The 12357-nt window shown below is 68.3% G+C and overlaps 2 protein-coding genes across 5 annotated transcripts in view; both read left to right on the top strand.

Annotated features, from left to right (window-relative positions):
- The first annotated feature begins 166 nt into the window (after nucleotides 1-166).
- LOC143166656 (hexosaminidase D-like) lies at nucleotides 167-8056 on the top strand. Of its 3 annotated transcripts, XM_076351237.1 has the most exons (15): nucleotides 167-216; nucleotides 3733-3986; nucleotides 4192-4288; nucleotides 4448-4685; nucleotides 4834-4943; nucleotides 5271-5358; nucleotides 5442-5606; nucleotides 5701-5884; nucleotides 6102-6173; nucleotides 6289-6493; nucleotides 6589-6671; nucleotides 6924-7002; nucleotides 7231-7332; nucleotides 7500-7589; nucleotides 7717-8056. In XM_076351237.1, the coding sequence occupies exons 3-15, from the start codon at nucleotides 4194-4196 to the stop codon at nucleotides 7898-7900; spliced, it is 1695 nt and encodes a 564-aa protein (XP_076207352.1). In that variant the 5' UTR covers nucleotides 167-216; nucleotides 3733-3986; nucleotides 4192-4193; the 3' UTR covers nucleotides 7901-8056. The 3 variants fall into 3 exon arrangements, with proteins under 3 accessions (XP_076207352.1, XP_076207353.1, XP_076207351.1); XM_076351238.1 differs by lacking the exon at nucleotides 167-216 and having other exon boundaries at nucleotides 2951-3986; nucleotides 4143-4288; XM_076351236.1 differs by lacking the exon at nucleotides 167-216 and having other exon boundaries at nucleotides 2951-3986.
- A 2744-nt stretch (nucleotides 8057-10800) lies between these two features.
- CASKIN1 (CASK interacting protein 1) overlaps nucleotides 10801-12357 on the top strand; it is a 32559-nt gene continuing 31002 nt past the window's right edge. For both annotated transcript variants that reach the window (XM_076351099.1, XM_076351100.1), the window contains exon 1: nucleotides 10801-10940. In XM_076351099.1, coding sequence (XP_076207214.1) covers nucleotides 10847-10940 — 94 coding nt within the window. In that variant the 5' untranslated portion in view covers nucleotides 10801-10846. The remainder of the gene's footprint in view (nucleotides 10941-12357) is intronic.

A 12357-nucleotide genomic window follows, 5' to 3' on the forward strand; every position in this document is an offset into this window, starting at 1 on the left:
CCCCGCCCTGCCGGTGCGCCCCGCTGCGCACGGCGGGTGGCGGGAGCCAGAGCATCCCTCCTCGCTTGCCGCTCGGCCCCGCACCGCCCCGCACCGCCGCAGCGCCCGCGACACCGGCGCCGCCCGGGCCCTTTAAGAGCGGCGGCGGCGGCGGCGGCTGCGGTCCGTGGCCGCGCTCGCTCCCGGCCGTGCCCGCGGCGGCCCCTGCACCTGCCGGTAAGGGCCGGGGACGCTGGGGGCCGCAGGGGGGATCGGGGATGCAGGGGTGGCCGGGATGCCCGGTGCCGCAGGGATGCCCGGTGCCGCAGGGATGGATGCCCGGTGCCGCGGTAGGGGCCGGGGCCGCAGGGATGCCCAGCGGAGCCCGGAGAGTGCCGTGGGACGCGGGGATGCCCAGGGGGTACCTGGGGGCGTAGGGGGACGTGGGGTGCCCCAGGCTTGCGGGGTGCGGGTGATGTCCCGGCAGCGCAGTGGGCTGGGTGGGGTGCGGAAAGGTCCCCCCCCGTGCCCGGGGGCTGCCCCGTGTGTGCCCCGGCGTCCCGGGGAGGGGGACAGGGGCCGTCTCTGCCCGGGGACCGGGGGAGCAGCCCCCTCCTGCTGCCATGGGGGCTGTAGCCCCGCGGGGGGGGGGGGGGGGTCCGCAGCCTCCCCACGCAGGAGCCCCCGGCCGTGGGGCTGCAGCGCCGTGGCCCCTGGCAAGGGGCAGCTCATCCCGTGGGGGAGACCCAGGCTGGGGACAGGCACGGCCTCAGCTGGACTGACCGAGGAAGGCTCTGGAAGCGTGTGAGCATGCATGGGAGCGTGCACATGAGTGTGCATGGTGCAGCGTCACTCTTCCCGTGGCTGCACCGTCGTCGTGCGCGCTGGCGGGAGCAAGGGTTTGGCACGGTAATGGCTGGGGAACGCCAGAGCGGGGCAGCGGCCAGACGGGGGGCATCCAAACCCTGCAGTGGCACCCGCAACCCTCGCTGCCAGCCCACGGGCTGCGGTGGGCACCCGCCACCCCGGGGGCAGCCGGGGGCGCTTGGCCCTGTCCTCCCCGTGGCCCTGCTCTCTCCAGGCTCAGGTTTGGGTTTGCTTCCATTCTCCGCTCCTCCGGGCTCAGGAAGGTAAGCGGGGAGCTGGGCTGGTTTCGGGGAGCTGGGAGCAAAACCCACGTGGGCTGCGTGGAGGCAGGGGAGGGGGGTGAGGGCCCGGGCCCCTCCTGGCATGGTGGCTGCCATGAGCATTGAGCCAGGCTGGCTGGTTGCGAGGAGCCACAGGCTCTTCCCAGCCTCCCGGGGACCGTGCCAGTGCTGTCCCCAAAGGGTTGGCAGAGGAAGATGTCACGTTAATAAATATAGCTGGTGCTAGCAGCGAGATGCTGGGTTAGAGTGGCGGCATCAATCAGCTGAGCCCTCGCTGCGAAGGGATCTCCTGCCGGCACAGGGGCGCGGAGCCGCAGCTGCCCCCGGTCACCCCTTGGTGCTGCGCCCCACTGCCGGCGTGCGCCCATCCCGCCTGCCCTCGGCTGGGAGGCTCAAATCCTGGAAACCTGTTCTCTATTTAAATAAGCTAACATATATTAAAAACGCCAAATTTTGGCGAGCTGACAGCGTCTGTCTAAATATTTATCCCTGTTCCAATCAGGCGCTGTGTTCCCATGACAGCGCGATTAGCGCTTTGCATATTTATGGCCTTCCTGGGTGCTGGGCTCCCCATGCCCGGGGGCCACTGAGCCCCCCCCTCCCATGTACCCCCTGCGCCTTCCCGTGCACCCAGCGGAGCTGAGCCCTGGGCTGGCAGTTGTCCCTGCTGGGCTGTGCCAGCACTGCCAGGAGCATCCAGGGCAGGGTGGAAACACAGAGGGGACGGGCAGGGCAGGGAGCGGGTGCTGTGTTTGTCCCCTGAAGCACAGGAGGTGCAGCGCCGAGCCCGAGGCATGTTTTTCATGCAGGGACATAAGCACAGGGGACAGCGCGGTCACGACCTGCCCCAAAACCAGGATCCTGTCCTGCCTCCTCGTGAGCACTGGGGGACCAGGTACCCACAGGTACTGGGCGATGGGGACGGAGCAGGGATGCTCCAGCTCCCTCCCGCACGGTGCTGGCCTGCCCCACACCGTGGCCTTGCTGAGGCCTCGTGCTCTGGGGACAGCACGTCCTACGCTGGCTCTGCAGGACGTGCCGGGGGTCCCGGCCGCTGCGCCCACCTTGTGCCCCATGGCAGCGTGCGGGAGGGGCATGTCGGGAGGGATTAGGGCTGTGTCTAGAAAAAGGGCTAATTCAGAGCCGGAGGCGCGGAGTGGCTCAGCGCCGCTCTCCCCGGTGCCACTGCTCTGGCAACACAAACAAACCCCTCGCGATCAGCTGAGCCGCTTGTGTGCCAGCAGCAGCCAAAATCTGCTTTTCAGTTCCCAAATCTGGCAACGCTGAATTTAACCCTAAACTTCAGCGCGTTTGGGTTGCAACTCGCCAAAAGGGCTGGTGGCAGCTGCCCCGGCGCTCGCAGTGGCTGCCGGGCTGGGGAGACGGGGGTGTTGATGCGCTGCCCCATCCCTGCCTCGCCGCACACACCAGAGTTGGTAAAAAAAGGAGAAAAAAGGGCAGAAATGATGCTAGCGCTTCTCGTGTGCAGCTTCTGGGAGGATTCGTGCTGCCTCCTGCCTGTTGTGCCGCGGGGGACACAGGAGGGGTGCTGCCCACAGCAGGGTGGCTCTGGGCTCCTGGGGTGGGAGCAGGCGTCACCGCAGGTCCCTTGTCACCTGGGAGCAGTGCTGCAGGCAAGGAGGGGCCCTGAGGGGGCTGCAGGAGTGGGGAACAAGGGGTGCACTTGGTGTTCCCCCCCGGCAGTGCTTTCCCGGGGAGGCACACTGGGGCTGTGGGGGTCGGTGGCTCCCCTGGGCTCACGGGAGCGGTGCCCCCGCTCGCGGCAGTGCCCCCCGTGCTCTGCCTGCCGGGGTCTGGCCTGGCTGAGCATCTCCTGCTGCAGCCGCGGTACCGGCTGCATGGGACGGTGCTGTGGGTCTTGGTGTTGGGGCTGGTCACGTCCCAGCAGGTACAAATCTCCACACAATCCCTTGAGCTGTGACCATGGGGGGGCTGGGGAAGGGGCGCCTGCCACCTCCTGCCCTGCGGAGACTGCCTTTGGTTTGGGCTCGCTTTCATCTAAATTGGTAGATCCCCGTCTCAGGAGTTCTCAAAATTGGTTTAGGGAAAAAAGACCTCAAATGAATTTTATTGATCTTAATGGTGACAAGTCTTTGACATGAGCTCGTCCCTGCACCCTGCGTGGCCTGTCCTATGTGTCCCGTGAGGGATCAAACATGGGTTTAACCAGACCAGCCTCCCCCTGCACGGCACGGTGGGGCGTCTCGCGGCCCCCGGCAGCGGCAGCACAGGCCATCCCGCCCTCGTCCCTCTCCCCCTCTGTGGGGGAAGTGGCAGCTCCTCTCACCGGGCTCAGATCCCCGGTGGCCGGACCCCACTGGGCTCCTGCCCCGCTCTGATGTTTTCCAGCGGGCAAAGCAGTTTGTGCCCCTTCCCCTCCCTGGTGCTGGATGGGACTCGCCTGCCCGGGCAGATGCTGCGGGCTGCGCGTGGCGAGTGTGTGCCCGTCCCTGCGGGTGCCGGGGGGTCCGGGCTGCCACCTTTGCCCTGACGGTGCCTGTGGCTGTGCCAATGCCCATCCCTGGAGCAGCCTAGTGCCAGCATGTGCCCGGGCAGTCCCCGGTCGCCTCTCCTCTGTCCGCAGGGACGTTGCCTCCTGTGCCTGGTCAGCCCCGGCTGCACCGTGCCTGCCCCGTGATGCCATCCCACCCAGCCGCCCCGTGACACAGCCCTCCTCTCGGAGGTGACGCAGCAGCTCGAGGGGATCCCCCGGCAGGGACCTGCCCTGCAGCCACTGCCTTGTTTGCTCCTGCGCTGGCAGAGCCCAAGGAGGCTGCGCCCTTGCAGGCAGAGGCAAAGGCAGGTCTGGCCACCAGCCCCGGTGCTAGGGCACGTGAGGTAGGAGGAACACAGGGTACCTCTGTGCATGTCCCCTCCTGGGACCAGGGTGGAGGGAGGGGTCTTCCCCACGTCCCCTTTCTCTGGGTCTTGTGCTGCCCTGGTCAGGGGAGCAGGGCACGGTTTGTGGGGCTGTGCAGGGTCACCTGTGCTCAGGGTCCCTCGGGTGCTGCCGTGTGGCCGGACCCCTGTGTGTGCCCTGCAGAGATGGCCTTCCAGCGGAGCCACAGGCTGAACCTGCTGCGCCTTGTCGTGCTGCTCCTCGTGGCCTTGGCTGGCATCAAGTTCCTCTTCCGTGACAGGTGAGGTGACAGCAGGACCCCAGGCGTGGGTGGGTGCCCCAGCAGGGTCGGGGTCTGTGGGGAGCCCCTGGGTTGTGCCCACGTGGGGGCCTGTTGCTGGGGGGCAGCTTGTTGCCCCCGTGCCCTGCGGCACCCCCAGCCCTGCTCCGCTCCCTGCAGCTTCACCCTGGAGCTGCACAAGCATGTCAGCAAGGACAGCAGGTTCTGGGGAGATGCAGGTGATGCTGGCCAGGACGCCGGCCCCCAGAGCCAGGCTCTCGAGCTCCCCGTGGCAAAGATAACGGCCTCAAGGCAAGAGCCTGGGCAGCAGGTCCACAGGGACGTCAGCGCCACCGAGATGAGGCTGGTCCACCTGGACCTCAAGGGAGCTGCACCCAGGGTCTCCTACCTGGAGGAGGTGAGGATGCTGGGGACTGGCGGGAGGTGCCGAGGAGGGACATGCTGAGGGGGCAGAGGCAGAGGAAGGCTTGACCTGCCGGCTGTCCCTGCCGGCCCCCTGGACTGTGCCGTTGCCATCGGCTGAGCCTGCCCTGCCCACGCCGCAGGTGTTCCCCCTCCTGTCCCAGCTGGGAGCCAACGGCATCCTCATCGAGTACGAGGACATGTTCCCCTTCAAGGGGGAGCTGGAAATCCTCAAGTCCCCGTACGCTTACAGGTGAGCCGGGGCTGCGTGCTGAGCTGGCCGGGGGGCTGCCGGCTCCGTGCGGCCCTGGCAGGTCCCGCCGGGGCTGCCAGCGGCTGGGTGTGGCCCACCTGGACCCGTGCCCGCGATAACCGTGGTCAGAGTGCTGGGCTGGAAGCAGACCAGCTTCCTGCTCCGCCGGGTCAATATTTGTGTCCCCATAGTAAAGTCCACACAGGCGTGGGGCGGCCGGGGCTACACGGGCAGGGTCCCGGAGGAGGAGGAGGAGGAGGAGGGAGTGCCTTCATGCTCTGCCCTCTGCCCCGGCATCCCCTGGTGAGCCTGTCCCTGCCCTCCCAGCGAGGAGGACATCGAGCGGATCCAGCAGCTGGCGGAGCTCCACAAGCTGGAGGTGGTTCCCCTGGTGCAGACCTTTGGGCACGTGGAGGTAGGGGGTCCCGGTCCTGCTCCTCATCCCACATCCCTTTGGCCCATGGCCTGGAACCCCCCCCAACGGCTCCTCCCGCGCAGTTCATCCTCAAGCATGAGAAGTACCAGCACCTGCGGGAGGTCGAGCGCTTCCCCAACAGCTTCAACCCCCATGTCCCCGACACCCTGGCCCTGCTCAAGAGCATCTTGTCACAGGTGATTGAGAAGCACAGACGCTCCACCTGGATCCACATCGGCGCAGATGAGGTGAGCAATGGGCCATGCAGGGACCCCAGCCCTGGCCCCGGGCGCCAGGCGTGCTCCCAGGGGTGCTGAGCATCCCCCTTCACCCCAAATCCAGGTCTTCCATCTTGGGGAGGGGATGGACTCCAAGAACTGGATGAGCCGCAACAAGGGTGACACGGGGACCATATACTTGAAACACATCAAGGAGGTGCTGGGCTTCATCGCCACGCAGTACTGGGGGCTGCGGGCACTCATGTGGGACGACATGCTGAGGAAGATCAGCGTGGGAGCCCTGCGGGGTGAGAGCATGGGGACGGTGGCAGTGGTGGCACTCAAGCCGGGGGTCTCGGCAGCGCCCACCTGCATGGCCACCCTGGCAGGCGTCGTGCCCAGTGCTCGGCAGGAGCCCGTGCCTGGCTCTGTGGGGGCACGGGTCTCGGGGGAGCATGAGGAGCCCCAGGCATCCTCCTGTCGCTGGCACCGGTGCCCACGTCCCCATCCCTGCTCCCCCCACAGAATCCGGAATAGCAAAGCACATCTCGCCCGTGGTGTGGTTCTACGCGCCCGACTTTGAGGCTGAGCAGATCGGTAAGGTGGCATGCCAGGCTCCCCGGGGCTGGCAGGGGGGACACCCCTCACTGAGCCCCCCCCCCCAGGCTCCCAGGGACAGTGGCACTGGTGGCTCACGCCTGTGCCACTGCAGGGCCGTTCCTCGCCAAGTACGTGGAGAGCGGCTTCGAGGCGGTGTGGTTCGCCAGCGCCTTCAAGGGTACCACAGGGCCGGCGCAGACCTGGCCCCCCCTGAGCTACCACCTGAAAAACCACCTGAGCTGGCTGAAGGTGATGCAGGCCCTGCCGCGGCTGGCCCCGCTGCGCTTCCAGGGCATCGTCCTTACCGGCTGGCAGAGGTGAGGGGCGGCGGGACCCCCGCCCTCCCTGGCGCCCACGCAGCCCTGCCGGCGGTGGCACAGGAGGCGATGGCGTGGCTGGCTCTGCTCCGCAGGTACGATCACTACTCGGTGCTCTGTGAGCTGCTACCCGTTGGCATCCCCTCCCTGGCCATCTGCCTGCAGACCCTGGTGAACGGTGAGCCGCCCCCCTGCTGCCGGCGCTGGACCAGTCGTCGCGGACGGGCTCGTCCCCCGTCTCCCCACCCCGCGGGCAGCCACTGCCTGCGAGACCCCATCCTGAAGGCAGGGAGGGATACCAGGAGGGGGGTGGGAGGCAGGGGAAGGAGAGCTTCAGCTCCCCCAGTTTCGGGGGCGTGGTGAAGCCAGGGGCGAGTGCTTGACGGTGGGGTGGCCCGGGTCCCTCTGCCCCTCTCCTTGCCCTTCCCAGGGGGCTTCACGGAAGAGACGAAGAGGAAGGTCCTGGACACGCTGGGCTTCCAGAGCATGCAGCTGGAGCAGAGCACATGGTGCGTGGCACGGCACGGCCATGGCGGGGGGCAGCCGTGGCACTGCCACCCTGGTCATGTCAGAAGGGATGCGCTGGAGGGGAGCAGGGGGTTGGTTACCCAAGTCCCAGACCCAGCTGGGGTGAGGGCGGGTGCCCTCCAGCCACACGGGGTGCTGGGGTTCACCCAGCCCAGTGCGGCCGATGCACCCTATGTGTTGGGTTCTCACCTCCTCCTCTCTTTCCCCAGCGAGGGCAGGGGAGCATTCCCCGGCGCGGAGATCTACCACATGGTCGAGCAGGTTAACGGCCACCTGAAGGAGAGCATCCTTAAAGCCCTGGAGGAGGAGAGGTAACGGGCGGCGGGAGGCAGTGGGGTCAGCTGGCTCTGGCCACGGGGCTGGAGCACAAGAGTTTTTGCAGGGGAGGGGACCTGCCCGGCGTGCAGCTCCCCCGTCCCCCAGTGGCCCCCGTCCCCCAGTGGCCCCCATGCCCCCCACTTCCCTCGTGCCTCCCCAGCGCCATCAAGGGCTGGTTCAGCCCCTATCACCGGAAGCGCCAGTTCGGCAACCCCCGCAACATGGAGAGCTTTGGCAGCAAGGTGCTGAAGTACGTGGTGCTGGGGGCTGGGACGCCGCCCCCCCCCGGGTGCCTGTGCAGGACTGGGAGGGGTCCCAGGCTCGGCTCTGGGGTCCCTCGCAGGAGAGAGCTGGACCCCTCGCTCTCCCCCCGCCAGGCTCCACGAGGACTGGGAGAGCTTCGTCCGCGACCTGCGTGCCCACCTGGAGAGGGTCTACTTCCCCGACACGGTGGAGGAGTGGATGGAGGAGAACGTCAACCTCTACCTGGACCAGCTGCGGGGCCTGGTGCAGGACTACCGGGCCATCATCCGCCTCAACGCCAGGCCCAAGGTGACGTAGGGGCCACGGCCCCCCCGGCTCCCGCTGCCCCCCTAGGGTGGGCTTCGGGTGCCGCCGTTGCGTGTCTGTGTGCTGGTGAATGCGTCGCTGCCGTTGGTTTGTACTGTACAGAGAGCTCCTGCGCATCCCACTTCCACAATAAAGTATTTTCGTAGATGTTGCTGGGTGCTGGAGGGGGCTGCGGCTCTGCCCCCTCCTTGCAGGCGATGGGGAGCTGGGGCAGGCGCAGGGAACCGAGGTCTGTCCTGCAGACGGCTCCCGGGCCCCTCGCTCCTGCTCTGCTGGGGCTGGAGGGTTTGGCAGCTGCAGGGCAGAGCTGTGACGGAGGGCAGCCTATGCCCCACGGTGCTGCCAGGCCCACGGGGACACCTGTGTGCCTCGTGCTGGCCTCGAGGGTGGCTGTGCCCTCCCTGCATGACGGGATCCAGCCCGGCGCGGGTGCTGGGTGCTGCGTGCCACCGGGCAAGGGCTGGCACCCAGGATGGGGCGGTGGCCGAGGAGGGGGTGTGGGGGCCCTGCCAGGCTCCCACCAGCACCCCTCCCCAACCCTGTGGCTGCTTTCAGCAGTGGCCACCACCGCGAACCCCTGATCGCTGGGAGGGGGGCAGGCGCGGCGCTCGCTTCCTGCGCTGAGCCGAGCCATCCTCCAAACGCTGCTTTCATCTCTTCCTTCCTCTCCTTTAATCCAGCGCCCGGGGCCCCGCGTGCTCCCAGGCCCGTCCTGCCTCCTGCGCTCGGGCAGGGGCCTCCGCCGCGTTCCTCGCCTGCGGCCGTCGGAAAGGCAGCCGTGGCGGGGGGATGCGGGGGGGACCCCTGTGCAGGGCAAGCCCTCCCACTGCCGGTGATGCCTCCGGCTCCTCCAAGTGAGGGTTTCCACGTGCCTGCTCCTCCACGGTGCCTGTCCCTGCGGTGGGGGGAGGCGAAGCCAAACCTTCCCGTGCCCACGACTCTCCCCGTTCAGGGTGCTTGTTTCAGCTCAGCATGTGCAGGGCAGTGACACGGACATTTCACTGCACATTTTTCTGCTCTGCAAAGAGCAACCCAACTTGGCAAGAGCCTGGAGGGAGCCGCAGAAATGCGAGGCGGTCTGGAGCTCCTTCTGCAAAAGCCTGGCTCAGCCAGGGGAGGAGGGTCGGCAGCTGTGCACCCCACTCAGCCCCACACAGCCCTGCTGCCCTATGTCCTGGCTTGGTCACAAAGGTCCCGGTGCCCGGTGAGGCCATTGGGGCAGGGGCTGCCCCATCCTGTGTCTGTGCTGAGTCCCCGGGTGCTGGCGCTGGGTGCGGGAGCCCAGCAGGAGAGAGCTGTGGGGCACAAAGGAACCTTTGTTGAGGAGCTTCGTTTGTTATCAAGTGATGGCAGATGTGAGGGAAGCCCCCAACCCGCCTGGGCCCCCCGGCACGTGCAGAGCCCCAGCCCCCAGCCCAGGGAGCCCTGCAGCAGCTCAGGCCCCCCATACAGCCGCGCACTGCCAGGCTGCGGGATTAGAGGGCAGATTAGACAGCGTTTCACGCTGGCAACCCAAATGTCCTGGATTGGAAAGTGGGGGTGGGGAGAGAAGATGGACCCCGCCGTCCCTGAGGGGGGGTCAGCCTGGGGCTGGGGGCTGCGGATGGAGTTGGTGCTGCGAAGGGCATCCTTGGGCTTCAGCTCAGGGGGCATGGGCCAGCACGGGGTGGGCAGGGGGCATCAGGGAGGAGGTTGGTTCATGTTTGTCTAGAGTTTGCTTGGTTCCCTCCATCTTTCCCTCTGCCACAGGCACTCACCCGGGTCTGCAGCCGCCTGTCCCCATGCAGCTGCCTGCCTCACTGCCCCGCAGTGACCAGCGCTATGGGGGCCAGCTGGGTACCAGCCTTTCGGACCAACGGGCCCCAACATTATTTTGCCGGAGCCAGGACCTCCACAAAGCTTTTAGACAGTAACTCCTCTGGGAGAGCAGAAATTTGGGTGTGATTTTGTGCGGGTGATGGCTGTGTTCTGCATTGACTGGGCACCACGAGCACATTAACGCCTTGTCCATCGCTGGCCCCATTTCCCATCTGGTTCGTCAGCATCCTCAGCCCTCAGCACTGCCCGGCACCCTCCACGTCTTTAATGTCTCCATCATTTAAGCCATAAAAAGTGGAAGGGGACGAATGTCACTGGCCATTGCATCTACAAAAGTGGAAAATTAGGCAATAATAAGGGCTTTATTTAAAGACACTGAAAAGCTGCTCCAGCCTGGTTCCCATTATCAGCCACCTCAGGCTGACAGTCGGTGACTGCGACGGCCAGGCAGAGCAGTGGGACGGGGACCGGTGAAGGGCACCCCGGAGTGGGGCTGGGGAGCACGGGGTGCCCCGGGGGGGGGGGTGTCTACTTGGCCCGCCAGCCCCCGGCTGCGGCCCCCAGCCAGCCCCTAGCCCCGGCTTCTCTCGCCCGGGGGGCACTGCCGCCCCCGGGGTCCTCCCCGAGGAAGGAGAGGCCCCGGGTGGCCTCGTTCCCCGCTCTCCCCTCCGGCTGCCGGGGCCGCTGAGACCCGCCAGCTCGTTACACCCCACGGCTGCGCGGCAGCGGCGGCTCCCGCCGGGGCGTCCCCCGGACCCCGGCACCTTCCCCCGCGCCGGGGAGGGGGATCCCCGTGCCCCGCCCGCAGACACCGGGGCGGCCCTCACCCCCCCCCCCTCCTCCCCGCGCGGTGCCGGTGCGCCCCCTCCTCCCGGAACTCCCCCCCCCCGCTGTCCCCCGCGCTCCCGGTGCGGCCCCCCCGCCCCGCCGCGCCCCGCCCCGCCCCGGGCGCCCGCCGCCGCCGCCGCCGCCCCCGCCTCCGGAGCGGGCTGGGCGGGGGGGCCCGCGCCGCGCCGAGCCGTGCCGTGCCGTGCCGTGCCGCCCGCCCCTCGCCGCGCCGCGCCGCGGAGGATGCTCGGGCCGTGAGCCCGCAGCCGGCAGCCCCGGCGCCGCGGAGCCATGGGCAAGGACCAGGAGCTGGTGCAGGCGGTGAAGGCGGAGGACGTCGCGGCCGTGCAGAAGCTGCTGCAGAGGCCCAAGCCCGGCAAAGCCAGTGAGTGCCGCGGCGGCGGGGCCGGGCCGGGCCGGGCCGGGCCGGGGGCACCGCGGCGGGGGCGGGGGGGGGGTGACCGGCATCGCAGCAGCGGGCGCGGCGGCTCGGGGCCCACATCCCGCCCGCTGCTCCCGGAGCCCGGCCGGGATGCCGCCCTGCCCGGCCCAGGAGCATCCCCGGCCCTTCCCCGGTGCGGCGCGGCGCGGGCGGGGGCCGTAGACGTGCCAGGGACCCCCGGCGGCGCCCCGGGGGCGGGGAGGGGGGGGGGCAGCCCGGCGAGGGGGCTGGCGGCCGCGGAGCGTTCCTGGGCGCTGCAAGGGTGCTCGGCGCTGCACAGGATCGCCCCGCCGGTCCCGGTGCAACCCCCGGCCCGGCCGGGCACCGGCCCGGCTGCCCTTGCCCTGCGCCCGGGAGCAGCTCCCGAGCGGCCGGGGAGCCGGGCCGGGCCAGTGCACCCGGGGGGCTTGGCCTGGGCATGGGCACCGGCGAGGGCAGGGGGCTGCGGCCGGGCAGGCAGGGCAGAGCTGGGGGCACCTGCGTGTGCGTGGAGCGTGTGTGCACGGACCGTGCGCGTGTGCACCGGAGCTGCCAGTGCCTGCACACATTTGCATGTGTCTGTGTGCGTGTGGCTGTGTCTGTGCGCGTGTACGTGCGTGCTGGGTGTGCATGTGTGTCTGTGTTTGGGTGCGTGTCTGTGTTTGTGTATCGGTGTGTACCCTGGCATATGTGTGTTTGGATGTGGCTGTGTTGGTGTTTCTCCGTGTGGGGGTGTTTGGATGTAGCTCCATGGGTATCTCCCTGTGTGCATCTCTGCGGCTGGGTTTGCACGTCTCCGTGTGTGCACCCGGGTGTGTGTGTGTCCAGGCGTGAGGCTGCGGGGGTGTACGTGTGTCTGTACGTGTCTATCTGTGTGTGTACGTGTGTGTAGCTCCATGAGTATCTGCTCTCTGTACGATATAACTGCTCTGTTGAGGCGTTCCACCCGGGACTGAATTATTCATGGTGCTGATGCAGCCGCAGGTTTCAGGCCTGGCGCGCGGGGCTGACACGGGGGGCCGGGGACCATCCCTGGGCACAGGCAGGGACCACGGGGAGCACTCGCGTGGCATCGGGTCACTGGGCACACAGCCCCTTTGCCACTGCACCCCGCATCCCTCCCTCCTGGGGCCCAGCGCTCCCCGAACGTGGGCACCCCCGTGTCCCTGGAGCCGTGCAGGGCTGGTGCGGCGTCCCCCATCCTTGGTTGTGCAGGGGTGTTCCTGGCCGAGCAGGGCCAGCGTGGTGTCCCCCGTGTCCTGGTGCCGAGCAGGGCTGGCGTGGTATCCCCCATGTCCCCACTGTAGTGCAGGGCTGGCACGGCGTCCACCATGTCCCCGGTGCCGTGCAGGGCCGGCGTGTGGTCCCTTGTGCTGTGTAG

Source organism: Aptenodytes patagonicus, chromosome 13, assembly GCF_965638725.1.
Source record: "Aptenodytes patagonicus chromosome 13, bAptPat1.pri.cur, whole genome shotgun sequence".
Lineage (NCBI taxonomy): Eukaryota > Metazoa > Chordata > Aves > Sphenisciformes > Spheniscidae > Aptenodytes > Aptenodytes patagonicus.

What these genes read in the sequence shown, in the direction of transcription:
- LOC143166656 (XM_076351237.1), top strand. Translation starts at nt 4,194, where the DNA reads ATGGCCTTCCAGCGGAGCCACAGGCTGAACCTGCTGCGCCTTGTCGTG. An exon ending in AAGTTCCTCTTCCGTGACAG is followed by an intron (nt 4,289 to 4,447) that starts GTGAGGTGACAG and finishes CGCTCCCTGCAG; the next exon opens with CTTCACCCTGGAGCTGCACA. An exon ending in AAGTCCCCGTACGCTTACAG is followed by an intron (nt 4,944 to 5,270) that starts GTGAGCCGGGGC and finishes CTGCCCTCCCAG; the next exon opens with CGAGGAGGACATCGAGCGGA.